At 36.4% G+C, this 14,060-nt stretch overlaps 1 protein-coding gene across 6 annotated transcripts in view; it reads left to right on the top strand.

Moving 5' to 3' along the window:
• The window catches only part of Tdrd3 (tudor domain containing 3), a 133,020-nt gene that overhangs the window by 94,607 nt on the left and 24,353 nt on the right, over positions 1–14,060 (top strand). For all 6 annotated transcript variants that reach the window (XR_007979221.1, XM_052190847.1, XM_052190844.1 and 3 more), the window contains 2 exons: positions 483–1,333; positions 4,447–4,572. Coding sequence is in view for 5 of the 6 variants with exons in the window: in XM_052190847.1 (XP_052046807.1) it covers positions 483–1,333; positions 4,447–4,572 (977 nt within the window). In the remaining variant the exon portion in view is untranslated. The remainder of the gene's footprint in view (positions 1–482; positions 1,334–4,446; positions 4,573–14,060) is intronic.

Below are 14,060 nucleotides of genomic sequence, written 5' to 3'. Positions count from 1 at the left end.
TTTGGAAATCTGGTGATTTCAGGCAACGTACGAGGACCTGTATCTTGACACTGATTTATGTCAAAACAACTGAAGAAAGCCAAACATGTTCATCAAAGATAAATCATATATTTGGGAATAGTGTGAGCAATTTTTGTGTGTGTGAAACAGTAGAAGAAAGTTTTGTGTGTGTGTGTGTGTGTATGTGTGTGTGTGTGTGTGTGTGTGTATGTAATCTTCTCACTTGACATAGAATACATTTGTAGCTGCTAAAGTACTTTTATCTTGATTCACATCATTGCTTAACTTTTTATAATGTGCTAACCAGGAAGACTTCTTGATAAATAGCTAGAACTCCGAAGATGCTGAGAGGCAAGGTAACAAGGTATGAAGATAGGAGATATTAGCATAGCAACTACCAATGTAAGTTTATGCATTTAAAAAATAGGTGATTATTAATATTGTCTTAATTCTAATATGCATGATGTACTTCTTCCTTTTAGAACCTAAGTCACAGCCACAGCACCTTCATCAAGGACAGTACAGAGTATCGAACACTGAGCAAAATGGGGTAAAGGATGGCACTCCATCAAGACATCCTCCTCGGAACGACACCAGGCAGCCAAGAAATGAGAAACCTCCTCGATTTCAAAGAGACACCCCCAATTCGAAGTCAGCCTTAGAAAACAGCGTATTATCTAGAAATAGAGGATCTGAAAGACCGAGTAGTTCTTCAGGTTCTGATGTATGGGCAGAAGAGAGGATCAAGTGTGATAGGCCATATTCTAGACATGACAGAACTAAAGATGCTTCGTATCCTCTAGGTTTTCAGCACAACGATGGCGCTTTTAAAAAGAGAGATAACTCTATGCAAAACAGACCAGGAAGAGGCTCTTTGTATGCAGAGGCAAAAGAAAACCCACTTCCTCCAGAATTCATAGATTATAATAATCAAAAATGTGGGAAAAGAGAAAACCAAACAGGTAATCCTGATCATTTTTATGACAGGAAATCACGGACAGTGAATAGTGAAGCTTTTAGTGGTGCAAAAATTGAAAAACATTTTAGTGTAAATACTGACTACCAGAATCCTGCCCAAAGTCATAGTTTTGTTGGTGTTCCAAATGGAGAGACAGATCTGCCTCTGAAAGGAAGACGCGTAGGACCAATTAAGCCAGCAGGACCTGTCACAGCAGTGCCCTATGATGATAAAATATTTTATAATAGTGGGCCCAAAAGAAGATCTGGGCCAATTAAGCCTGAAAAGGTGATAGAATCTTCTATTCCTGTGGAGTATGCAAAAATGTGGAAACCTGGAGATGAATGTTTTGCACTTTATTGGGAAGACAACAAGGTATGAATGTTGCAAACACGTTGCTACATGTTGTGTAATATTCTTGTGGGAATCTATAGAAATTATCCGTTTGTTTTATACTGTAAACATACCTGTTTGCGCCCTTAAGGAGATTTATAGGTATGTAATTCATATATTTAACATTTTTTTTTTTTGTGGATACTTAGGCAGAAGGCAGAATTTGTTTTCGCTTACATATGAGAACCATATGAAAATGATTAAACTTACTTCAGCTATTGTTCACATGCTATTTGTTGAATTACAGGTGTTTACTTTCTTGCAAATTTTACTCATTTCCAAGGGGAAATCACTTTAGAGGTACAAAATTATGTGAGTTTTCATTTAAGGAGAATATATATATTCTGTAAAAAAGAAAAATGCATATAAGCTAGTTTTCACTTGTGATAAATGCATTAATACATATGTGTTGGCTAAAAGGGATGGAAAAAAGCCATGGTGGGAAAGGAGAAGATGGGGAAAAGGCAAAATTACAGAGTGATAAGAATCTTTTCAGAGCTGGGAGACTGGGTGGGCACAGAAAGGGAAGAGAGCCCAGAATATAGTTTCTTTATTTGATGAGTTAAGTGGGGTTTGTGCAGTGTGGTTTCATCGTATTTGTCATCTTTCCTAACTGCACTCAGATCCATTCCTTGCTCCCTACCTACTCAAATTTGTGTCCTGTTTTTTAATAGTTTATACACGGGGTGGGGGGCGAATCTGGAGAGGGGTCAAATTCTCCTGGAACTGAAGTTACACATGGTTTTTACATGTTTGTGCCTGTTGCCCATGGAGGTCAAAAGAAAATGCTTGATTTAAATATTGAAAAATTCTTTTTACTTAGCTGCTTCATCATCACTCATAGGCAAGGGAAAGGTAAATAATTATAAAGAAGCTTACATTGTAGACCTTAGAAAAGTGCTACCAGGTCAGACTTTTGCGTGAGAAGTTAGGTATTGTTTTCTCTATAAGGTAATCTATGGTGTGGTGGGTTGTTCTGTATTAAAGCCAGAGAAAGAAGAGATTAGGGTTGAAGTTTAACCATGTTGGGAAGACCTCGTAAATAAGGCAGTCTTTCATTGACATCCTATAAAAATTATGCCTCTGTTAGTGATATCAACCCTCTATTAGCCAGCCCCTGGCAAACCTAAAACCACCTTCTTTGAAAAAAGTGTATCTCCTTGGTATTCTTGTCCACTGCCAAAAGACAGAAAAGGATATAAGTGATGAGCCAGAGATAAACGGAGCAACAGGGAAGAACAGATCTGTTTGTATTTCAATTGAAATTGGCAGACAAGTTTTCCTGCAAGCATTGAGTGTTGAACAAACCATAATCCAGTGGGTGCTAAGACTGCTGTAGTTCTGACTCTGTACCAGAGTGCCTCCCAGGACCTGGCATCAGTGTGTGTGTGTGTGTGTGTGTGTGTGTGTGTGTGTGTGTGTAGGATCAAAGACAGCATTTCTTTTCAATGAAGCATTCTAGTTATCATTATGCTAACCTATTCTTAGCAAAATAGGTACTTTATCAAAATAAAGACTAAGAATTTAGGAAAAAAATCAGTGTGCTGATTCACTTGTTCCCAGGTTGAATAGGTTTATAATGATAGTCCAGACTGTCATGATATTCAGAACATTTTGAACTGTTATAGTATTCTAGAGCCAGTGGAGGATCTTTTAAAGTGATAACTTTCATTTACACTGGCACGTATACTTTCAGTTAGATAGGAGTCTTTGGATTCTATATTATACTCAAGTATTGACACTATTCTTAGTTACCCCCAAAGATGCCCAACTTAATAAGCATATTTAAATGTTTCGTCAAGAAGAGACAACTTTCACATTTTTTTTAGGTGAAAGCAAAGATAGAAGTATAAGAAAAGAAATGGGCTATAACTACCATTAGGAAGCCATACCTTAATATTTACTATGATTATGTTTTGAAGATGTTCAACAGGTATATTCTAATGTTTACATAATTCCTCACAATACTTGTTTTATTTCCATAGAAGAACTGAGAATTTGAGGCAGTTTTCCATCTCTCATTACACTAAAATTAACTCAATTAATTTCTCCCTCTGGACTTGAATATTATTATAATAGCCTCCAAATTGCTTTTCTTGCCTGCAATCTTAGATCTGCAAAGTTTTTTCATTGATACTACAATGTCATTCCAATTAAGATCTTTTATCTATACATGAAATACAAACTGTTAGTAGACCCTCCATTATATGACATTTATTACGTACTAGTCCTAATTTGTTATTTGTTGAGCAGTCATATGATATTATAATTACTTGAAACCTTCTGTTAGTTTGCTGTGTGCATGTTTATAGCCTCATAACTTCCCCTAGAAATATTTGACTTTGCTGAATATTCTTTGTCTTTCAATGTGTTCTATTGTCACACGAAGCTCTTCCTGAGTTCTCAGCTTTTTTAACTAGCAGACCATTACAACTGTATCGCACTAATTTCCACATTATAGAGAAATTTTATTGTGGTTGTTTTAACATGGATAACCTTTATAAAACTGTATATACTTTTTCAAAGGAATTAAATATATGGCTTTATTTGGTGCTAGGTTTCTTAAAAGGCTTTAAAAACTCACCTCTGTGTCAGGGGTGCATTTAAAGAGTAGAAGATTAAAACCAGATGACTTGAATCCTGCACCCTTTCAGTTACTCTGGAATCACAGGAGCTAAAGATTAAACATTTAAGTTACTAAGCAGGCATTGTTTTCCTAGGATACAGGATGACTGTTGAACTTACATGAATTTAGGTAATTTGAAAAGTTTAAGATTCAAACATTTAACTAAACAGCTCCCAACTTAACAGTGAGTCTAAAACAATAAGGGAAGGGAGGGAGGAGAGGATTATACCCCAACATGTTGCTCTAAAGTTATTAGCACCCAGACATGGGAAAGAAACATCAGGGACTAACTTAATACTTACATGAGATGTACTAGTTGCTACTATAATACAAAAAGAAACAACTCTTTCCTAGTACATACTTGCATAACCCAGCTTTTAGAAGGATATGGAGAGCATGAACCTGTTACATGGACACTGTCTTTGTAGCAGCACTGATATCCTATTTCCAATATCTTTTGCACCTTCAGTTTTACCGAGCAGAAGTTGAAGCCTTGCATTCTTCGGGGATGACAGCGGTCGTTAAGTTCACGGACTATGGAAACTATGAAGAGGTGCTACTAAGCAATATCAAGCCTGTTCAGACAGAGGCATGGGTACGTTATCCAAATTCTGTACAAAGGCTACTTTGAAGAAAATAAATAGCTCTAAAAGATTAGATAGAGTCATATAAAATTTGCAAGTGAAAAATATTGAGTTTGTTTGAAAATGGCTACTCCAACTAAAGAGTGCAACTTTACTGGAACTTAAAATGAATGCCTTGCAATTACTTCCATGTATAATGTGTTGTTATATCATGCTTTGGAAATAGATACCCTTGCTTCCATGTTTGACAAATATTTGTATGTGTAAAGTTGGGTTTTATGCATATTTTCTTTTTCAAATTGTTACTTTAAATTTGGCTAAATTATGCCCAAAAGTTGTCAAATTTCAATCTCTATAGGATACATACTTTGTGTATTATTTTAGGTACCTAAACAGTTAAGAAAAGCACTTTAAATTATGTATGGCTTTTTACTTTGTTTAACACATGCATATCATTACACATATGTACATGCACAGAGTAACTAAATATTGCAGCGTAGTAATTACTTGATTAATTTTATTACCAGTTTGTCCAAGCTGTGTAATAACTTTGATCATGTTAAGTTAGGATTTCCCTGGCCTCTGAGAGCATGTGTTTTATAGGACTCCCCTGATTTATACAGCAGGAATTACCATCCGCATGTAAGTACAGATAGCCATCAGACAAGTGGCATCCTACAGGTTTTATTCTCATTAATTTGTCGCAATTTCCCTAAAGTGTCAAATACAACAGAAAATCCCGTCCCTCTGCCAGGAGCCCTCCCTCATCTGTCATCTTTGGAGCCCTGCGTTGTTCTTTCATGAACTGCTTTCAGATTTGGTGTTTTCAGTTTTCAGGTTTTTCTGAAATGTTTTTATTGGTGTCCTCATCCTCCAATATAAGTAAAGCAAGAACACAAAATTCAATTGCAGCATTCACATTTAGAGGCATGGATATTTGTCCCTTTTTTATTCAAGAAAAGCTGTCATTTTGTAAGGTAATTTATCATTTTACCTTTTAGTATGACATCACTGTTGGCTCATTGGGCTAAAAGGACATCTCTTTCTGCTTCATTATTCTAAAGTTTCAAAGTTTTTCTTTACAAGACCAAGATACCATCATTATCTGAATTATATTTTACCTCTCTTGGAAAACCTTGGTTTCACATAACTTTACTCTTCTTGGTCTCATGTGACAGCTGTTTTCACACACACACACACACACACACACACACACACACACAGAGTTTTCTGTTAATTCTTTCTAACCCAATTTTAATGGTAAAATTCATGATTTACTCACTCTCTATTTCTAGAAGTTGAATCACAGCTGGCTGTTTTATATGCTCCCAGTTGTTCTTTGTAGTCATAGCATTCAGTGTCAAAGTGGAAGTCATATTTTTAATGTGGAAATTATACTTGCTTTATCCAGAGGCTTACATGGTTTGTGGTAGTCTCATAGAGTCCAGGCTGTACTTGTCTTGTAGCCAAGGATGACCTTAAACCAATTCTCTGCCTCTGCCTGTCAGACCAGGTGTACATTCTTATGCTGTCTTCAAAGTAGAGTTTTTATGTAATTTAGTTTTTATATTTTTAGAAATCTTAGGAATTGATTTTACTCTTTTCTCCTAAAGGAAATATTTGGTTTTCTTCCTGTCTTTTTGCTCCTCTAGGGCAGTCAGTCAGACCTGATGCTGTTTGTTGTTCCACAGACACGCCCTCATTTAGAGGGTGTGGTCCTGAAGTCCTGCAGTTAGTACTGTCACTTTCCTGCCTTAACAGTCTTCATACTCATTTATGATTTCCTTTCATATATTTTAAAGCTGGAATGGGACACCTTAACTATTTTTCAGAAGCAGGATAAAATCACTACATCTTCTGAAGGTTTTGCCACTCTTTTCCTCCTGTATGCAGAGTTTGCATAAATTAATGTATACTGGTTTGCATGCAGTTTGGACTGTAGACCTCATTGTTGAGGAAAAGGGCAGCCATTCTGTCTGCAAGAATAGTTACTTGAGAGAAATGTCTCCTTAACATATAGATACTACCAGCTTAACATTTCTCTTCTCTCTCCATTTAAGCAATATCTGTGTGTGCATAGTTACATACAAAAAAAATCCACTACAGCAATACAATCTATGCAGATGTCAGTACATGTGATGTAGAGGCAAGGAAGACGTCTCTTAGCTGAGAGTATTTGTGTTGCACATTTCTTTCTTTATCTTGGGATTGTCTCAAGGTTAAGTTAATCAAAGCTCTGCAAAATCATAAGGTAAACATGCACTGTACCAATAGGAAGGCGGTCCTAGTTGACTGGCTCACTGACAGATTTAAAGGGCTGCGAAGATGCCAAGAACTGCTAAGGGTTTTTAGTATAGCTGTTCTTTTACACTATAGAACATCAAACTTTCTACTTTTACCTTCTTGCACTATATATGTGTGTATTTTTACGTGAAATACTATGTTTATTTGATTAAGATCTATGTTTGTTATTGGCATAAGGTGTTGGAAAATTGCCTCTTAAGTTTTCCAAAAATACCAGTGATCATTTAGCAAAGGTATGTTTTTCCAGTAAAGTGCAGAAAAATCAAAAAATAGCATCTAATTTGCATATAAGCCAAAAAAGCCTTTATAAAAACCAGTTGCTTGTACTGCTTCTCAGTAATGTAAGGTGAAATCAGCAAGTAAAAAGCATGAAATATTGAGACATAAAGACTGAGTTAATAGTTGGTTGTATGGAAAATTAAAATAAAAATTAATGCTTTAAATCTAAGTGTTAATGTTTTTCTCATGAGGTTAAGGGGTTGGTTATTTATCTTACCTATGTTGGTGGACAAATATTTGTTTCCCTTTCTAATCTGGATGTGCCCACCTTTTTATTTTTAGAACATATTGAGGGATGATATTTTAGACACTCAATACATGTTCTGATTTTGAATGGATACTTCATTTCTTTGAAAATGATTTATTAAACATCTTGTTGCATTAATCTTGAACTTTTGTTGTTATTACAACTAGATTTTATCTGGATAGTTTTGCTACTGTAAGATGCTGTTGAGTATTTTTTATCTTCTAATTTTTTTTATTGGAAATAAGATTTTTTTCATGCAGTCTATTCTGATTGCAGTTTCCCCTTCGCCAGCTCACTTCAGATCTTCCACAAGTCCCTTCCCATCCAAGCCCCTTCCCTCCCTCCCTCCCTCCCTCCCTCCCTCCCTCCCTCCCTCCCTCCCTCCCTTCCTTCCTTCCTCCCTCCCTTCCTCTCTCCCTTCCTTCCTCCCTCCCTCCCTTCCTTCTTCCCTCCCTCCCTTCCTCCCTCCCTCTTTCCCTCCCTCCTTCCCTCCCTCCCTCTCTCCCTCCCTTCCTTCCTCCCTTCGTTCCTCTCATTAGAAAAACAGGCATCTAAAAATAATATTAAAATAAAATATTTTATTTTAATATCTATCTTATAATGAACTTCCTATTTATTTCTTGTAATGTGCTATTTACAGTTCATTTTTAATTATATAAATGCCACAGTTATTTCCCCCATTCTTCTTTCTTTGGGACTCTATAGTGTCCTCAAAACAAAAGAGAAAACATTCTAAAATAAAATAAATAGAAAATAAGTTTCTTTTTATTTTGTGTTCATATATTGAATGCTGATATGCACATGTGTGTGTTATGGAAACATTATATAGTTTTCTTACTTTAGTAAGATAGTTGATGCATTTATGGAAAAATGCATGGGAAAAAACCATTATATTCATTAATCCTCTCTATTGTGTAAGAAAGCATTAGCAAGAAAATCTGCTTACTGGCCCTCATGGCAGGCCCCTTCCTAATTGGTTCCTTTGAACTCCAAAACTAATAAGAGGAAACCAGTATAAAGATGCCACAGGCAGTTTGGAAAACCTGTGGAATAGTTGGCTGTGTTGCACAGATTGGCCCTTCTTTTTCCTGGAGTTGTTTTTGAAGAGAGAGCTCCTTTCTACTTGGGCACTGCTGCCTCCTGTGTTTTCAAGTGCCTTCAAGACTTAGAGCCTGGGAGACTGTGAGACCTCCTAAGACGTGCTTGGGAGCATGCTGGTATCCAAGGCTTCTCTTGTTCACAACAGGTACTTCTGTCAGGAAATAGCTGCTGTTATTCCAACCAGACAGTCAGCATTGGGGTGGTAATAGTTAGTTCTTTGACTTTACCATGCACATGGTCTTGGGCAGTAATTCTGGAAAGTGGCAGATGGATTGTAGGGAATCATCCTGTTCTATGTCTTTCTGTGGGGTCATTTAATAACTCAGCAAATACTTTTTGCATTCTTTCCAAGTTAAAGGTAGTATTTCTGTAATGAGTATAAGCACACAGAAATCTCCACCCTGTACACAGAAGTAAGAAGCATATTTCCGTTATGTGAAGTTATCTTCATCTTGAACTCTTAAAGCAAGATACCAGTAGACAACTCTTTATTCCACTTTAGTTTAAAGACAAAATTGTTGTTAAAGAAAATACAATAATGAACTTATGTATTAAAAACCATTCTTTTCCTGCAGCTGATGGGATGACTCAGTGGGTAGAATGTTTGTTGTACAAGTTTGAGGACTGAAGTTTGTTCCCCAAAACCCATGTAAAAATCAAGTACAGAGTCACATGCGTAATCCACGGGCTAGGAATTGAAGACAGGAGAATCCTGGGCTCACTGGACAGCCATGAAGTTCAGCAAGAGTCTGTCTCCAAAACTAAAGTGTAAAGTGATAGAAGATGACAGCATCTACCTGCAGGCTCCCTGTACACATGCACCAGGCATGTGTACACGCACAAACACACATACAAACATGCAGGTATACAAAATACTAATGGAAAATAAAAATATATTTTTCTATATATTTCATTATTGCATCTATTGTCTTGTTTGATTTTGGATTTTTTTAATGCAAAAATATTGTCATGCTGTCCACGCTGGCCTTGAGCTCTCCTGGGCCTAAACAATCTTGAGTAGTTAGAAGTATAGGTATACTGTACTATGACTGGCCTTGCTTCCTATCTAAACAGTAAAGTCTAGCCTGACTACGTGTCATATGCTAGAAATCTCAGCATTCAGGAGGCTGAGACAGGAAGTTCACAAATTCAAGATTACACCAGAATACTTCTTCTGCACGACTACCCTACCCTCAGTTATGTAATTGGACTCTGAGGTTCTACTTTTGAAACAGCTTTGGGCAAGGTTTTTTTCTATTTTTCTTCTTCTTGAATGATAGCATCCTGGAAATCACATTTAAAGTTATTCTTTTAAATTTAGATAACATTCATAAAAAGTCATAAATTATTCCACTAAAGATACTTTTCTTAAAAAAAAAAAAAGGCATAGAGAAACAAGGAAAGTCCTAACTTAGTCACTGAATAGGGAGATTAGGACAGAGGGAACAGTGAGTTAAAGAAGCATTGACTGGGTGAGGACAAGGCACGCGAGTAATTTAACTAGGTTATGTGCAACGTGTACAGGACATCAGAGTCACAGTAGGCATTAAAGTGACAGTTATTACACAAGTTAACTTCAGAAGCAATTAGAGTTATGTAACAGTGAGACAATGACCAAACCTTGACCATAGACTTGCCATTCTTGCTGATAAATTCTTTGATAAGTTAGTGCCCATATTAGTGCTAAAAACAAAAGTTGCCTTGGCCTTTGAAGACACTAAAGCATATTTTGTTTTACCCACATTGTGGGAAACTTGCAATGTTTACCATGTGGACAGTGTTCATTTTCTCTTATGGTATAAAGACTGAAGCAAACTGTGTGTCTAGTTTAAACCTAAAACATCCTTTTAAATTATGAACCCAGAACTTCATCTGTGTGTTTTCTTTTTAATGTTTTTAATTGATTTTAATGATGCTGGTGATTGAAGCCTTATCCATGCATGTTGTAAGCACATTATTCCAAAGATGAACTAACTACAAATGGTGTTTAAGCTTCTTTTTACTACAAATTTACTACATTTGATATAATTTATTTATTTATTATCTACTACTCAGCACCATAATGATTCCTATGAGATGCTATGGGCTTTACTTGAGCCCTTTCCTGGAGATAGGAAAGGTTAACATGGGGACTAGACCTCATTTACTTATAAGTATACTCCTTACTTACAAATACACAGCCTTAAAACTGTTCATAACTCTTGAAACTCAGAATCATCGGTAGAAGATAAAGTAAAAAGGCTGTTAAGAAAACCTTCAGGCTTAGCCATGACCTTCTGAGAGTGTACTACGGAGGTATTTTATGCCATCATTGAGATTATACAATTTTCAGGATTCTATAAAAAAGTTTGTCAAAATTGTTATAAAAAATGTTGTGATCTCTTTAAGCCATAAGGACCTTTTCAAATAGTTTTAGAGTAACCTGAGGTGCCTTTATTGTTCAGTAAAAGTATAGATTGTATTATTGTTTTCATTTGGTTTTTTCCTGAAGGTGAGATAGCTCACAGAACGAAGTAACATGGCAGGTACTAGCAGTCCCATGATGCCTTTTGTTAAAGTTATTTTAATGATACTCCGCAGGTTTGTTCCCAACTTTAATTAGAGTTTATAAAGTAATTTATGGCAGAAATTAATTATTAATATCACATATCAGGTTAGCATAAAATTGCCTTTTTGCATATTCGAATAATTCTAGGAGACATTACATTAATCTATTATCGCTTAAGTGTCTCCTTTATGGATGCCAACCTAAAGTATGGGCTTATGAATATATTATGTTGTGTAATTAAGGAATTAATTTATGACTATCATTTACTGAATAAAATTTTTTAACATTTTCCTTCAAAGCAGATTTTATGGGTATGGTGTGTGAGGGCCACAGCTGAAGGGCTTGGAGTTGTCATGGCCACTTTCTTTCCCTCTGACACCTGAGTCAACAGGTTGTTCTGTGTGTAAATACTGCCTTTCTGTTTGCCTGGAAGCCATGATTTCACTGTTGAGTTCTACCATTCGTTTTCAAATATGTGCAGGTTATATTTGCTGATCTTCTTACTGCCTAGGATATCAAGTAGCAAAATAAATAAATATGAATGGTATTTTTGTTAAGTGTATTTATATGTTCCTAAAATTTCAGCCTTATGTTGGGAATGTGCCTTAACAATATTACAAGATAGTTCATTTTAAAGATTCTGTTAGATTGGAAGATCTGCTTTTCTTGAGTTGGTGAACTCTGGACAATTTTGCCTGTATCTGTAACGGCAGACAGTATTGTCCCTCACTGTGTGCCACAGGCTCGGGTTCTTTTCAGTTGAATTCTGACAGTTCAGCTTTCAGTCTGACCTTAGTCAGCAACGTTGACGAATCCTGATAATATTGAGCAGTGAACATCTTGTACATATTTGATTTCATAGTTGAGTGAGTTATGAATAATATATTTCTTTTCATTTTTTATGTTATTTGTGTCTCCTTATTTAATGTTATTTATATTTTCAGCAATCTATGGTTTCATTCTGTTTTCTAAACATTCTTTGATTTTTGTCTTAATTTTTTTAAATCATCTGGTAGGCTGATTCCTTGTGACTTAAGTCACAAGTATGGGTATACTTTACTGGACCAATTCTATTATTACAGAATCATATACAGTAGGTTTTATCATCCTATCTCTAGCGAAGAGCAGACTTGGCCCATTTTCTGTGAGAAATACTTTGGTGCTATAGTTTCCACTTTAAACTTGGAACCCACTGGCTAGTGTTGACTTAGACTCTGGCTTGTAATGACTTCCTCATGGCCTGCCATTGGCTAAGAGCGCCACCCAGAAGGCAAAGGAGCTGCTGCAACTGCTGTAGCTGTGAGTAGCACTCAGCTGCCTTCACAGCAGAGGGCGAGGCTCTAGTCAAGCAGCTCAGAGCAGCAGCCCCAGAAAGCTAGTCAGTTGCTTGTGCTACCTCAGGCCCGAACAGTCTAGTTTTCTCAACTGTGTTCTGGGAACATGAGTACTTAAACAAATGTGGAAAATGTGAGTTAAGTCTGTCTTTTTTTTTTTTTTTAAATTACAGAGCGTCCTTGATTTCATATCAAATTAATAAGAACTTTAGGTTTACCAAGAAACAGGGTTAGCCTGCAGACTCACATGCTCATGGGAACTCTGTAGTTCTCCTTTCCTGAGAACCCGTGCATCATGACCTCTTTTCTCCCTTGCTCTTATTTTCCCATCTATAAGATGGCCCTAAACATATAAAGCCAGTGTTCGCCAACATCCCCAGGTCTTTACCTTCTGTAAACAAAGGACGAAATTTTTTTTCTAAAAATCTCTTAAGACAGTTTGTCCTTATGTTCTTAGTAATTGTATTTTATTGCATAAAGAGGATGATTTTATTCTATTTTAATTTTACTTAATTCTGCAAGTTTTTATATATTAATTTTAAGAAATTGTCCCTTGGGAAGATTTCTATGGTAACATTCCCAATAATTCTTTTTCTGAAAACTGACCTAATTGTCCATACTATTTCTATATTCCTACAATGAGGTATTTTCATATTTTTTCTCCAACAACCTAGCTCCTATTATTTTGTTAAGCTACCATTGGTTAATAAATAAAAATGTGTCCAAACCAGTCAGTTCAGCTGGGCGTTTCTAAGTGGAGAGGCAGCTGGAAGCCCGCCAGAGCTCTGCTCTCAGCATTCGCATGGCGCCCTCGCCAGCTTGGCGTGCTCTCCCAGCTCTTCGTGCACTCAGCACAAGTTGTTACTTAAGCCTCTCAGGAAAGAGGCTCCCGTCTTCGTCTCAGGATCTCTTGTCCTTGTATTCCTAGCACCATTCCTTAAATCAGATGAATGCATGATTCAGAGTTTCATTTCAAAGCTTGTTTCTAAGATCTGTTGGAGGAGGAAAGGTGTTCTTACTTTAAAAAATACCCTCTTTCTGGGTACGTATAAAGGAAGTCAGAATGTACTGTCGATACAGCTGGTAGAATATAAAGGGAATACTGTAAGTGCTATCTCTCCTAAAGTTGACAGCATCAAAGTTTTAAATTCATATGAAAACTGAGTTAGGACTACACAGTGAAAGTCAGTAATTACTGAGTAATTAATATAATTGCAATATCAAAAACTCCAACCTAGATACCAGACCTAAACATCACAGCTCCATATGGTAATTTCTCCCAAGGACTATGTTACTTTTGTGTAAAAGACTGTTTTACACAACATCTTTTTGGAAGATAGTTGTTTATGTGACGTGGGAGGCCTGTCTTCTCCCTAGTACTGGTAAGATGCCATCAGACTGAAATGGCAGTTCGGTGGCATGGCTCTGGTTAACGCTGGTGAAGCACATGCCACAGGAAGACATAGTGTGGAGAAACTAACCTTGGAAGCGCAACATTGATTTTTCTGAGACTGATTGTTTTTTTGATAATCAATCCCTAGTATTTTAAAAAATTTTGAATAAATATGTTTTCTTTTCTCAGATGGTATAATTAGGATATTATTAGGGTCACTCCTTTGAGTCGTGACTTACAAAGAGCTTATGCAAAGCATGGAATTAGAATTTGGCTTAATTTAGCTCTGTATG

This window comes from Apodemus sylvaticus, chromosome 8, assembly GCF_947179515.1.
Source record: "Apodemus sylvaticus chromosome 8, mApoSyl1.1, whole genome shotgun sequence".
NCBI lineage: Eukaryota > Metazoa > Chordata > Mammalia > Rodentia > Muridae > Apodemus > Apodemus sylvaticus.
The sequence above is the reverse complement of the archived record's forward strand: the minus strand, read 5'-3'. Positions and strand labels throughout refer to the sequence as shown.